General features: G+C 36.4%; 2 protein-coding genes across 7 annotated transcripts in view; both read right to left on the bottom strand.

Annotated features, from left to right (window-relative positions):
* The window catches only part of si:ch211-163l21.11, a 33,169-nt gene extending 25,013 nt beyond the window's left edge, over positions 1–8,156 (bottom strand). Inside the window, exons 1-12 of one of the 4 annotated variants that reach the window (XM_021478430.3) lie at positions 7,982–8,156; positions 7,539–7,605; positions 7,382–7,448; positions 7,243–7,270; positions 6,487–6,627; positions 6,266–6,397; positions 4,059–4,206; positions 3,944–3,987; positions 3,809–3,862; positions 3,591–3,712; positions 2,748–2,846; positions 2,481–2,594 (exon numbers count right to left, since the gene is read on the bottom strand). In XM_021478430.3, the coding sequence (XP_021334105.1) occupies positions 2,481–2,594; positions 2,748–2,846; positions 3,591–3,712; positions 3,809–3,862; positions 3,944–3,987; positions 4,059–4,206; positions 6,266–6,397; positions 6,487–6,627; positions 7,243–7,270; positions 7,382–7,448; positions 7,539–7,605; positions 7,982–8,041 (1,076 nt within the window). In that variant the 5' untranslated portion in view covers positions 8,042–8,156. Of the gene's footprint in view, positions 1–2,480; positions 2,595–2,747; positions 2,847–3,590; positions 3,713–3,808; positions 3,863–3,943; positions 3,988–4,058; positions 4,207–6,265; positions 6,398–6,486; positions 6,655–7,242; positions 7,271–7,381; positions 7,449–7,538; positions 7,606–7,981 lie in introns of all 4 variants that reach the window. The other 3 variants (XM_068223145.2, XM_073910372.1, XM_073910371.1) reach the window with 3 other exon arrangements.
* A 410-nt stretch (positions 8,157–8,566) lies between these two features.
* rpl10a (ribosomal protein L10a) lies at positions 8,567–13,428 on the bottom strand. 3 transcript variants are annotated; one of them, NM_199636.1, is made up of 6 exons: positions 13,382–13,411; positions 12,898–12,969; positions 11,553–11,633; positions 11,016–11,164; positions 10,743–10,915; positions 8,567–8,789 (listed from the first exon to the last, which is right to left on the bottom strand). In NM_199636.1, exons 1-6 carry the CDS (start codon positions 13,384–13,386, stop codon positions 8,619–8,621), a joined length of 651 nt encoding a protein of 216 aa, NP_955930.1. In that variant the 5' UTR covers positions 13,387–13,411; the 3' UTR covers positions 8,567–8,618. The 3 variants fall into 3 exon arrangements, with proteins under 3 accessions (NP_955930.1, XP_073765233.1, XP_073765232.1); XM_073909132.1 differs by having other exon boundaries at positions 8,572–8,789; positions 11,252–11,633; positions 13,382–13,428; XM_073909131.1 differs by lacking the exon at positions 13,382–13,411 and having other exon boundaries at positions 8,572–8,789; positions 11,252–11,633; positions 12,898–12,971.
* Between the last annotated feature and the right edge of the window lie 659 nt (positions 13,429–14,087).

Raw genomic sequence — 14,087 nt, 5'->3', positions numbered from 1 at the left:
TCAAAATACCACACACACATAATGTTTTATAACTCTTTCAGGGTACATATAGATGTTTGTTTCGGAACCGTTTGCCCCTTTAGCTCAGTTCATTTAGCAAATCCAGTAATCGCGCTCTGATTTGTGCCAAAGCAACTGGTCCAAGACCACCTGAATGAGGTGGTATTTTTTCCATATTTTTAGTCTTTAAATATTTTGTTCTAGGCCAGATTGCTTTGTTTATTTCTGCACTGACACCACGAAAAAAAGATCAACATTGATCTGCTTTATGATCTGACTGCAGTCTCAGTTCATCTGACATTTATCTCTATAATTTAAGCCTACAATGCATAGTTTTAGCCAACATTTTGTTTAATGAAAAAAGTTATTAAATGTCTTTTAAAATAACTAATTAAATGTTACAAAAAAAGACGGCCGATAGACCGATTGATTTAATAGATTTGTACAACCTTTGAAGACTTAAATAAGGCTATGTATGAGAAAGTCTTAACTTTACTTCTATAAATATATATTTATATTCGGTGACTGTCTGTGGGTTTCACCATTTAATATTAAAGCACACCTTTTCTCTTATATTGTCTCATTTCTCATCATCATAGATTAAAATAACAACGTGTGAAAGCAAACCAATAACAAAAATAAACATTGTAACAATCTTAATCAATTGTTTTGTTCCTAAACAGGGATCTACAGGTGTGAAAGTCTTTGATCCAAATTGTGGGGTTTCAGGGTGCTTTCACATCTGTAGTTCGCTTCATTTGGTCCGGACCAAGGGCAAGAAATTATACATTGTAGCATTTTCTGCCATGTTTGGGTAATTTTTTTTACACACTGCTGGCTTTGATCCGAACCAGACGAAATGAACCAAAATGCCCTCATCTGACAAAATCCACATCTCTTATTGGCCAGATGTTGTTGAACATATTTACTATACTGCTTATCGATTGGTCAGAATTCACATGCAGGAAAATGCCAATGGAACTCCCGCAAGTAAACAAACAGGCAGATACAAAATGCATCGCACGTCACCTTAGGAGGAGGCGTGAATTAATTTTGCTAAACTGCGACATGGTCATGTAGCGGAAATATTACCAACGATCCATCAGGTAATGTTTTCCCCTGCCTCTCTTTACTTTGTCGGTAAAGCGCTATCAACAAATACTTTTCCTCCACATCCAATAATGCACAGCGCATCGGCTTACGGCAGATACTTTTTGCAGGTGGGTTTTTAGTTCGGATCATATTGTCAGCACAAATGAACCACTTCAAGTTTCGTTTGAAAGGGCGAATGCAGCAATCGTACTCGAGTGCACACCAAAAGCGGATCAAAAAAGCGTACCGAGACCTGCTTGAAGAGGCGGTCTCAGTACACTTTTTTGGTCCGCTTTTGATGCGCACTCGAGTACGATTGCTGCATTCACACCTGCCCAAACGAACCGCACCAAGAGGGAAAACAAACTCTAGTGCGATTCAAGCAAACTAAGTAGGGCAGGTGTGAATGCACCCTTAGTGACTGTCACTTTAAATTCAAATGAGGTTGTGCTCTTTAAAAAGGGCGAAGCAACAAATGCCTATGTGTCAGCATAGTGGCAGATTTAAAAAAAAGACTAATGTCCTATGCTAATGAGGGGGAGATTGTCATGGGCGGGGCTTTCCCCTCTGATAACAGGTACAAAAAAAGAATGTCAATTTAAAGTGTTTCTGCAAACTGTTTTTTATTAAGTGTGATTATAAAAAATAAAGCAAAAAAATTACGAATTGAAGCTGGTTATAGTCATAAACTGCTGTCACTCAACTGTATATAAACCCCTTATAAAACAGATTTTTGCATGTTCTTTTTTAATGAGTGATTGAAAACAATTGAGTAAATTCGAGCACTGAGGACACTAGAAGAGATGCCCTCAGACGGATTTGATTTTTTAACTTATTTTTCTGAGGCAGTTATAGATGTTTAACACTTAGTAAGCTGTCTCTTATTAATGAAACTAAATATTTCGATTTCTGTCATGTATACAAATGTATGTTTAACGTTTAATAATTATATTTTGGCGCAATAGGCCAGTGGTTAGCATGCTGATATATAGTGTAACAGCGATTCTGGTGTCCCAAGTTCAAATCCCAACTCATAGCCCTTTTCTGATCCTGTCCCACTTCACGTCACTCTATTTTCCTGTCAAATGATGACAACAAAGTGTAAAAAAAAAATAACTATAATAAATAAGTAATCATTATTTAGCTAGTTTAGGATTCTGCTGTACATTCTCTCACAGTACATTATGTGTATTCTTTAGCCATTGAGTGTAGATCGGTTCTCATTATTGAGGTGAATCGTGGAATTGATTGATAAGAGCACTTCATAAAGTCCATTATGGTTTCTGACACCACTACAAATGGCTGCTCCCTCAAACAGTTCACTATTTAAACCTGCAGGGGGCGATTTCAGATACAGCCATGTGCTAATACATAAAAGTGTAACTCACAGGCTGATGACACATCTATCACAGTCTCGGAAGTAGTGCTCAGATCTCTTCAGCCACACGTTACTGCTTTCCAGCGCAGACTTCCTCCTCAACCTCTGATGAGAACTTGTGTTTCTGTCAATTTAATTATTATTAAATAGTTAATATACCTCTATTTGTATTTGTATTAAAAGTGTATGGTTTATTTATATTTGTAATGTCAGTTTAAATTTGTAGTTATTTATTATTTTATTATAAAGCTTTCAGACAATTTTTAAAGTGACCTACTTTTTTACATTGACAGGGTCCGGCTCAGGTCTGGAGTGAATTTCAGAAATATTCACCATGGTAGTTTGCGAGGGACTTTCCTCTCGAGGTAGTACTTGTCTAAAAATTGTGAGACATAATCTGTAGTAAATCTTCATGCAGTTGGAAGTGTGGTCATAAAAAACCAGGCTGTGCAATTTAAACAAAGCAAAATGGGCTATATGCATGGCAAGTGTCACCGATAAACCTCTGGTGAAAGTTTAAAGTGACTTTTTTCAATTTCATAAGATTACTTTTACAGCATCGACAACGTAATTTAATTCAAAGATAGTCAGTTATATAGGCCTAAGCATTTATTTAGTTGTTTGAGTGTAATGACAAGTGAGAAGAAAGGCCATTTAAATGCAAGCGCCATCAGGAGAAGCAGACATATCCACTGAAAACACTGTGGTAAAATACATTTCCATAATTTAAAGATGGCGCAAATCACTGGAATTGAATGCAGATCTTCTCTGACTTTTCCACTCTGAGAGCCGCTTTATATTATGTCTTACTCAGGCAGTGAATATTGTTGCTTTAAAAAAAAATTTTTTTTTTATCAAACTTTAACTAAGTGAGTTTGTAATGACATGACAGTTGATTCTGTGGGTCTGATTCTGTGAGTTTGGAATCTCCAGAGCTGGCTTACTCCAAATAAAAGTCCCTATGGATATAGCCCATTGGTAGTAAAGGTGCAATGTGTGCCAAAAATATATATATTCATACCATGACACCACCTAATAACACAGAATCAGTTTTTTCCACTAACATTTAGCCAATAAGTTTATGATTCTGAGGTAAACTCTATAAATATAATCAAATTACCTCCTGTCCATTAGAAGGCAGTCGTCTGTATTGTCTGGTTTCTGTGGGTTTGATTCTCTCCGCTGACTGCTCTCACTGGTCACTAAAGATAATAAAGTTTCTGACTCCTTCACTTGTTGTCTCTGCAAATAAAAGAAAAAGAGAAATACACATTCAGTTACACTTTGATGTGGTGAACAAATGACTGTGAAATTGAATGGACGAGACTCATCGTGCACCTTTGAGATGACATTTGTACTGATTCGCCGCCGTAACTGTGTCTGAGAATGAGACTGAAAACAAAATATTAAAACATCATCACTCTTGACAAAAACAATTAAACAACAAAACATTTTCAGGAACAAATCACTAACCTTCTGTAAGTCTTTTTCAGGTTTTACAATAGCATCCGTTTCCTCTGCAATGAGACATAATTCTGTTAAAATGCTGATGTCTCATAACTTTATAACTGAATGGGTTTAATCCTACCCTTCTCCTCATGGAAAAATCGCTCTCTATTGCTTTTCTCCATCTGTTTCTTCATCTCCTCCAATTCGAAACTGTTCTTCTCGTGACGGCGGTTCAGGTTCTCCACATGAGCCACCATCAGTTCCACAGCACGACTCACTTTAACCTCCTGCATACATAAATTACAAGTACATTTATTAAACTACCAACTTTGTGAGAGATACAATCTTATTCTAATATCTAACAGTATGGACAAAGAGCATTGATAGACCCAGGTGGTCTAGTTAAATACTGCTGGGATCCATTATATTAGTAGATTCACTGACGAAACGGCGAAGCAGTGGCGCAGTAGGTAGTGCTGTCGCCTCACAGCAAGAAGGTAGCTGGTTCGAGCCTTGGCTCAGTTGTCGTTTCTGTGTGGAGTTTGCATGTTCTCTCTGCATTCGCGTGGGTTTTCTCCAGGTGCTCTGGTTTCCCCCACAGTCCAAAGACATGCGGTACAGGTGAATCGGGTAGGCTAAATTGTCCGTAGTGTATGAGTGTGTGTGTGAATGTGTGTATGAATGTGTCCCAGAGATGGGTTGCGACTGGAAGGGCATCCACTGCGTAAAAACTTGCTGGATAAGTTGGCGGTTCATTCCGCTGTGGCAACCCCGGATTAATAAAGGGACAAAGCCGACAAGAAAATGAATAAATGATTGAATGAATGACCGAAGAATTAATTATGTTGACGTTATTTAATCAATCATCTTGTTTATGACTTAGGAAAGTATGTATGCATGTTTCACCACTGAATAATAAAGGTTATTGAGACTTTAGATCACAATTTAGACTTTTCCCTCAGAATTCTGAGAATCGTGAGAAAAATAAGTCTGGGACTGCCGAGACAAACCTTTACTAACAAATATAGAGAAGCCATAGGCTGATGTCAGCATGATTACTAATTATGCACACAGAGATTGGCTGATGAGGAGAGGAGGTCCCTCTGTCAAGTTTATTTATGGAAACTTTGTGAAGCGAAATCTTATGTCATCCTATTCAAATAAACGTTAAAAATTAACACTATATATTTTTTTAAAAATTGTAAAATGCAGGCTTTCTAAAAAGTATTTTCTTTGTGCTTAATGTTTTAGACATCATTTTAAAATGTTCTTTTAATGTTACAAGTTTTAAAAAAATAAGCAAATCTACTTTTAAAGATTACATTTAAAACATATTTTTAAAAAAAACAAAAAGGGCAAATTTTATATTTAAGAAAAATTATTTAGGCTGTTTTTGTGTATTTTAAAATAATTAAAACAAGTTAATGGTAACTTATTCATTTTCCTTCCGCTTAGTCCCTTGTTCATCAGGGGTTGTCACAGCGGAATGAACCGCCAACTATTTCAGAATACATTTTACACAATGGATGTCATTCCAGCTGCAACCCATTACTGGGAAACACTCATACACTCTTGTATTCACACACTCACTATGGCCAACTTAGATCATCCAATTCACCTATAGTGCATGTGTTTGGACTGTGGGGGACAATGGAGCACCTGGAGGAAACCCACATGAACACAGGGAGAACATGCAAACTCCACACAGAAACACTAACTGGTCCAGCCAGGACTTGAACCAGCGACCTTCTGGCTGTGAGGCAACAGTGCTAACCACAGAGCCTAAACAGTAATTTATTAAAAGCGTATTGTGTTCAAAAGTTTTTAAATGCTTAGATTGACAGCAACAGCCAATTTGGGATAATTTGTGGCTTGGTGTATCTGACTTGTTATCCTCTTCATGATTTTGGGAACTTCTTTTAGAGCCAAAATGTTTCTTGAAATACTCTGAGTAAAGTTTTTTATTATAAATTTAGGAATGAGTCTACAATTAATTTAAAGATTTTCTCCTAGTTAGGCGCTGTTTTTAGCCTTGATTTTTTATTTTGTGAATACAGCCCCTGAATTAAGGTCAGAATCACAAGATTAAAAATAAATAACATATAAACTTACAATTTAGGAGAGTTAGAATCTAGATATTATATATACTGTAGAGTTTATATCTTACAATTCTAACTTTTACCTCAGAAATTATCTTAATTCACTATTAGTTTTTAGAATTAAAAATGTAAAATTGCATTAAATAATAATAATCAGCCCAAGTGACAGTTTCTGTAACTTTATTTCTGAGTGTTGCATATCATATTCTGATGGAGGCCCCAGTACTCATTTGGCATTTACCAGTACCTGATGCACTGCCCCAAGAACCTCTGCTGTGTTGGAGATTCGCCCGATGGTTCCTCCAATGATGTTAAGACAGAGCTCAAGACGTTGGAGAAGCCCGGCTCGTTTAATATCGAAACACATTCCCTTCAGTGTCTAAGGTTAAAAACACTTTAATAATTGCCATAGTCTGGAGTCGTAAAGGCTATAATGAAAAAATATGTATTGGAAAATTGTATTCCCACCTCCAGCACTTCCATGCCTCTCTCCACCTCCAGTTTGAGGTTGTCCTCAGCGTTGTCCCGCGCGTGCTCCTCCGTCTCCAGCCTCTGGCAGAGAGTGTACTGGTCACAGCGAAAGGCCAGAGATAGCCGAGAGAAAGCGGCCTGTGATCGCAGCAAACACAGCCTTCACTGTAAAACATTCGTTGCTGCATTCAATTTTTTAAAGTTGGATCAAATTTAGATAAGATATCATTTGTAAAAATTATAATGAGATATAATTTTCGCGTGATTTTTCATCATATTGTTTTTAGGAATGTATTTAAATAAAATTTTCCAACCTGCAAGAGGTTTGCCAGTTGATGACATCTACTAGATTCAATGTTTGAAAAAATAAATAATAATAATAAATAAATAAATAAAATAAATCACACAAAAAAACTTTGTGGTTTCTTTAAATGTATTATTTGGTAAATCATTGTTACAAACATTTCTGGTTAATAAATATATGGACAAACCTAACTGTTTTTAACTTCAAAGTTTAACGCAACATTTTGTTTATATTTTAAGCAGATATATCTATGTATGTATCGGTTTAAAGGTATACACATTTAAGAAAAAAAACCTTGATTTATAATATTGTATACGTTTGAGAAAAAAAATAAAGCAAATAAATCAACGGGAACAATAATTTAAAATGAGTAGAAATCAAAACCATCATATCAGATCAAGCTGAAGATAATATAAAATGTTTAATATTTCAATCATAGTAGGAATTACCTCCAGTTCATCCTCTGTCATGTCAACACTATGGAGTTAAAAACAGACATTATAGGATGTTGTAAATGTCCAATATCATGTAAACGTCCAAAAAGCAACAAATATCTGGATTCCCATAAAAATTGATTTTAAAAATCACCTGTAGGGACCCAGCCTATCAAACACAGATGGCTCTTCCAAATCAATTTGGTCCTCATTTCGAAACCCTTAAACAAAACAAAGTCACTTAAAATTATATTATACGCTCATCAATTAAATATACTGGTGAGAATTTGGGAGCAATCAGTATGCATTACCTTGCTCAGAATCATTTTCACTGTTCTCTGCAAGATTTCCTGATAGCACTTGCTGGTCTTCACAAGCCTGACCCACATTATTGTTTACAACGTTGAGTAATATTTACATCTTACAATAAATCAGCAACGTATTAAATAAGCTGTAGAGTTAGCTTCAGGATGTCTCATTCTTGTCACTTTGGAATTATAAAGCTGACAATGCTCATTACTCATCTTAAAGCTGTGCTTATATTGAACACTTGATCCGATATTTATGCTATTTGAAACAAAAACGTCACCACAGCTGCTTTAAGAGCTATGGTTTCATCTTTGTACTATGTAGAATAAAGATGACAATCACACCACACCACAGCAACCACTATCTTAATACACATTTATGGCTACTGTTTAAGGGTCTGTTTCTATAGAACCACTACAAATATCTATGTATAAAGCTTGCTTACCATGAGATTTACGGTGACTTGTTGCTCTCTACCACTCTTCACATACCTGCATAATCTCATTAAAAGATAGACTAGGAAACTAGAAGACTAATGAGCCTCATTTAGAATCAAGGCTGACACATGCTCTAGGGCAGATTCTCAAGCAAGTTCCTACCTAGACATTTACCATGTCTTAACCAAACACTCACTGAAATCATCAGCAGACTGAAAGTCATTCAATGAGCGTGACAAAGACATCCAAAATATGCAGTGTTGGTGGTCGTCCAGAAACGTAGTCGAGAAACTGCACTAGTGAGATCAAGCCATTACCCTCAAAACCATTATTACAGAAATGCACAAACACTAGTGTATCACTTTAAATTATGACATGAGCCATGTTTAGGACACAAAAAAATGCAACTATTATTAGAGTTTGTTCATGCACTGAAGCATGTACAGTTGTGCATTAAAAGCCGTCATTACAGCATTTTGTACTAATTATAAAACGCTTCTAATTTAAACAAGTTATTAGCATGCTGTGAAGAGCAATTGATCATGAGAACATTCAGCATTCATTTGGGGTCATCAAAAAAAGACAAGAGCAGCTGAGATTCGGATCAACTCCACATTTATTGTAGAAAACTGAGGAACAGAGTCTCTAGTAGAGGCGCTGTGGTTTTCCCATGGTGCTCTTGATGTAAAGAGCTCTGACGTTTTGCCAGTTCTTCTTCAGCAGAGACACCAGGAAGTTGACAGCCAGGTGGATGTTGTAGACCAGCTCTTCCTCACTCATCTTCACATGACCCACGGCCACAGCCAGACACAGAACCTGAATGAGACAAATACCACCATTAAAATAAATTTAAAAAAAGTTATAAAATGACATCAAGAATTTTTCTTTTCATAATATGGTTAACTAAACCTTCAAGCCACAAATTTACAGTGCCTTGGGTGCCTAGAAAACTTGCATATAAATAAAATATAAGGCAAGATCTTCTCTTGTGCTGATTGCATTATAAAGCTTGAAGCATTAGAGTCAGTACTCAGTACCAGCCGATCAACAAGACAAGGAATCGCGCTACTCTGTATCGGCTGCAAAAACCCTGATTAGAGCATCCCTAGCTTTGACAAAGTTGGCTGTGAGAGCAGCAATACTCCACCTGGCTGTACAAGACTGATCTTAGTAAGCTAGTAAATACACCCTCAAGAAAGTATACTAAGCACAGGTCAAGTATAAAAGTATGCTTTATTTACTAAGTATACTAATATCAATGTACTAGTGTACTTAACGTTCTTCCAGAAGCCCATTAAGATACATTGACAAAAGCTGCACACTTTATGGATTAAAAAAAATGTTCATTTTTAGCTTGTGCAGTAGTACAGTACCATTAATTGTTCAGTTTTTTTTTACTGGTGTCATTAAAAAAAATAAACACCATGACTTTTTTGTCAGTGTCAGGCTGAACAGCTGTCACGCCGCACACCGAATCCCATCTCAGGCCATCATGCACGTTACATACTCTATCATTATTTCAATTTATTAGAGGTGTGAGCCTACACTAGTCTCCTGGTACGGTTACGATTATGCCATCAATACAAAATGTCAATACATTACCTCTGTGCATCACGGTGCATTGACGACACTTTCCACACTTCGTTTTATGTATTTCACAGCACAAGAATTCTATTAATTAATTTTTGTAACTTATTTTATATGCATTTGTAGTACAATCTAGTGCCTAAATCAAGCAAATCTTTATATGAACTGTACTTTTAAATTTTACCTGCCCAAAGAAAACACTCATTGTGAATGTATTAATCAAAACTTAAGCATATGCATCACACAACATAAGCATTCATAAACTAATTAAAATATTGTCCTGCTTGCTTTCTGAACATCGCCTATGAATGGTCACACACTCAACATAGGCTGCAATTTGCTTTAACATGAGAGAAAGAAATGGTTTACTTTCATTTTCTACATGCTATAACTTGTCAGTGAAAGACTGTCCAGCGAACACCGTGAATTGTTCAGTTTCTGCATTAATTACTTGCGTCATGTCACAGTAGAGCGCTTGCGTGATAAATGACATTAATACATAACATTTAGGATCTATTACCAAACATTCCGTGCCTGCATCGCGATGCACCAAAGAAACAATTGATTGACACCCCTACAAATTTATGCTTTGACTTCTTATAGTAATCTAATGTGATTTAATCAAACGTTGATTAAATTTGGCATTTACAGAATTTCATAAACCATCAATCGCTAGATACTTTGCACAAATAAACATGACCCAAAAAGCAGTTGGTAAACTAAGCTTCATTCCTACAAGTTTGCCATCAAATACATTAAATAGCAATTTTATTATTTTTGTAATGCTATGTAAGCAACAAAAGACTATTTTCATGGCAAGAACATTTCAATAAATATACAGTTAAAAATTAACAAACGAATACATAAAGATTAAGCACCAATATATAATTAAAAAACTCAAAAATAAAAACTTGTGGAAAAAAAAATTACTATTAACTGTATTTAAGTCTTTATTCATAATGGCAAAGCATAATTTTCATCAGTCCTTTGGTCTTGCATAATACCCAAATCTAACAATGTGAAAATTATGACAACCAGTTAAAAAAAAAATTAACAGGAATATTTGCATTTAAAATAAGTATCTTGTAAAGAATAAATTTCACAATTATTTTGATAACAAAAAAACAGACTTGGGTATGCTTGAGTGAAAAAAGTATGTAGATATCACAAATATAGACATACCTTCTTCATCTGGAATTTGATGGTGGATTTCACCTCATCCACCTTGGTGCCCAGGTTCTCATTATGGGTGAGCAGAGAGGGAAACTTTCCTGCCTTGTTGAGGCCAGGGCCCAGGATACGAGGAATCTGCTTGATCAGAGACTCAGAGGCCAGGAAAGCATCGTACTTCTTTGCTAAAACACACACACAAAAACAATAAGCCTATTAGCTACAGCACTGAGCACATTAGAGTTATTTACTTGTACCGTTGTCCATTTCGGTTTTTAAACTCACCCAGCTTCTTGACCAGCTTCTTGTTCTTATTGAGCTTCTTAAGAGCCTCAATGTCCATGTGTGGCAGTTCAGCGGCCTTTGCTTCATCACAATGCTGCTGGTCTCCAAGAACGCAGACAGAGAACTTGGGCCGCGGGGTGGTCTTCAGCCTATATGGGGCAAAAGATGAGGTTTACTAATCAACAACCAAATCAGACCCTCTTTGACCCATTTGAGGCAGATCAGAAAAATCTTACCCACACCACCTCAGCTGGCATCAGGTGTCGAAAGCACAGGCATTTAATAAAATGGTCGGCTTAGGTATGACAGCGCGAACACAGTCACCTATAGCCTCCCCTCATGTTTTAAGACCCAGGGTTGGGGTCCGCCTGCTTCACCAGCCCACTGAAGGGGTAGTTCATACAGACTACCCGAGGCACTTCTCCACTGCCTGCCTTTAACATGCCCATTCATTTTATTTATTAAACCCAAAACTATTCTAGACTAGTAATTCAGGCAGGCAGAGAGAAGGCTGGGCGATACAGTAAAGGTCCGAACCTGACAGTGCCTGAGAAACGCTTGTCCTTCTGAGGGTCGTAGTTCTTCAAGCTGATCTGGAGTTCCACGGTTTCAAGAAACCTTAAATATAAAATAAATTATATCAATATAAATGTAACTTTTCCTTACAGTAGTGTGTCGTTAAAGAGTTCAACAACAGTAGTGTGCCAATAAAAAGAGCTCAACAAAAAAACTCAACATTCTGGCTCAACACCTTACCCGGTGTAAATTACACACTGAGGCAGGCGTGGAGCCTAAACATTTGTACTTTTTAAAAATTTTTTTGTACATGTAAATAATTGCAGATCACTACATCTTGAAAAAAGCTAACTAAAAGATCAAGGGAGAAAGGCGGTGCAAAATGATGCCAAACTTGATTCTCTGCGGTTTATGAAACGTGTCAATGGTAAATGAGTTAATCTTGGTCTCAGTGTGGCAAGCAGTTCAATTTGCTACTAATATTGTTCACACCAGGCGCCGTTTGCGTGTGAATAATTTGTTTACTCCATTCGTGCATCAAAACACAGATTTGCATCATGGGCAGGGCTTCTATCTGCACAGTGACTGTAGCTTCGTTGCTAAATGCCTAACATGGATTTTATTGAGAGAATAGCCGTTTATGCGTTTATGAAGGCTGAAAAACAGCGTTGATTCGTTTGGAGCCATGCCTAAATCAACTGGATATATTCTGAGGTGCATCCAGCTCTGTGAGCTCAAACTCCTCCAGAAACTAGACCTGGATGATAGAAGACTGAGCAAAGCCTAGTTTGACAAACTGTTGTCACCATAAATCACACCCTTAACAAGAGCAAGCTCCTGATTGGTCAGCACGGTGCACATGTTCATTTAAGTTCTGATTTTTCAACTAGAGTGATTCGCACAATCCAAGTGTCGATTGTGCAAAAACACTCAACTTGTACCGCTTCATTCGTGCCACAGGATGTCTATTTGCATCTTTGCTTTGACTTAACATGTAATTAACTCACGCTTGACACTTCTGCGTCTAGTGCGAACTCAGCATAAGTTATGTTTTTTTTTAAGAAAAAAAAAAAAGCAAAAATACAGTACTAGTCAATATATACCTTTAGGTTAATTGAAGGGATTACATTTTATTTTTTTGCCGAACTATGTCCAGTTCAGTAACAGCTACTTCATAATGCATCATTACATACTAACGTTACTGGATTGGTTTTACAGTAAGATCAAAGTTCATTAGCAAGTTACTTGCAACTAGACAGCAGCAGAATTTACTATGAAATACTACTAACGTTAAATTGAGGCCAATACACAAACACATTTTACAAAAACACAGTGGCCTGGCATCTCGTGAAAACACCAAACTTACTTTCTCTTCTTGCGACGGGAACCGGCCTGGACCTCCTTAACGGCCTCGTACAACGTGTCTCTCGAGACCTTGCTGTAGGGGAAAATATAAAACAGTTACATTTTTTTTAACGAAACTTCGTTCTGAAAGTCTCTAGTGTCGCAATGACTGCATGAGCAATCAGGCCGGTGGTTGAATCGTTAACATGTCGGCAAAGACTGCTTTTTATAAACAGATATATCTATATAACAAAGGTTTATCATAAACTATAGCAGTATAAACGATTACAATTTCAGATGAAGCCAAATAATCTTCAGATTGAATCGGATTGCGTTTCAGATGCGGGACCGCTGTCGAGAACCGTACGAAAATGTCAAGTAAAATATAACTCTAAGCGAATTCCGCCAACGTTTTTGGACATTATATTTGGTAGTACATTAATTAAGCGGTAAAATGTTACGTATAATATATGTTAAACACATTTTATGGAAAGATTCTCACGTGCCTCATTTTGGCGTGATATCTCCCCTCTCACACGGAGCTCGGAAAAGGAAGGATGAAGGGAAGTTGCGCTGAATATATGCGCCTGAGTGAGAAAAAACGGACTTCCCGAGCCGCCATGTTTGTTGTGGCAACAGAGAGACCCAATGAGTAGTTTATTTTGTGTACAGAGAGTTTATCACGTACAATTTTGTAACAAGTACTAGTTACTAGTCATACCAAAATAAATATGATAAAGAAAAATAATTACAGAACAGTACCTGTGACCCTTCAACTCAAAAGGCTGCAATTATATGATCAGAAATACAAAACATGCAAATATTCTATTATCAATGTTAAAAACAAATGTGATGCATTTGTGCAAACTGTGATATAAAAATTCCATTAAATGGTTTTCTTTTTAATAAAATAATCAAAGAAATTTCATGTGTCAAAATTAAAGCCAGTATATACATTTATAAAGGTATAAAACAAAATATTTCAGATAAATGTTACTTTGAGTAAAATGCAACGTTTCTGCAAAAATATGAGGCAGAAATGAGTTTTCAATGTTTAAATTGATGCAATTATGTTGAAAATGTAACTCTGATCAGTTATTTTAAACTGCTATAATTTACAAATCTCAAAATTACTGTTTTTATTAATGAACGCAGCCTTAGTTAGCAGAAGAGATTTCTTTCAAAAACATAAAGAAATCTTTGATCTTTAAC

This window comes from Danio rerio, chromosome 8 (genome assembly GCF_049306965.1).
Source record: "Danio rerio strain Tuebingen ecotype United States chromosome 8, GRCz12tu, whole genome shotgun sequence".
NCBI lineage: Eukaryota > Metazoa > Chordata > Actinopteri > Cypriniformes > Danionidae > Danio > Danio rerio.
Note: the sequence above shows the minus strand (reverse complement) of the source record. Positions and strands in the feature narration are given on the sequence as shown.

Bases quoted from the DNA above. Each gene is read 5' to 3' on its own strand.
- rpl10a (NM_199636.1), bottom strand. The intron at 11,634-12,897 runs GTAAGTTTGGTG...TTTATATTTAAG, and splicing joins TCCCGTCGCAAGAAGAGAAA to GTTTCTTGAAACCGTGGAAC. The intron at 8,790-10,742 runs GTATGTCTATAT...TGTCTCATTCAG, and splicing joins TCAAATTCCAGATGAAGAAG to GTTCTGTGTCTGGCTGTGGC.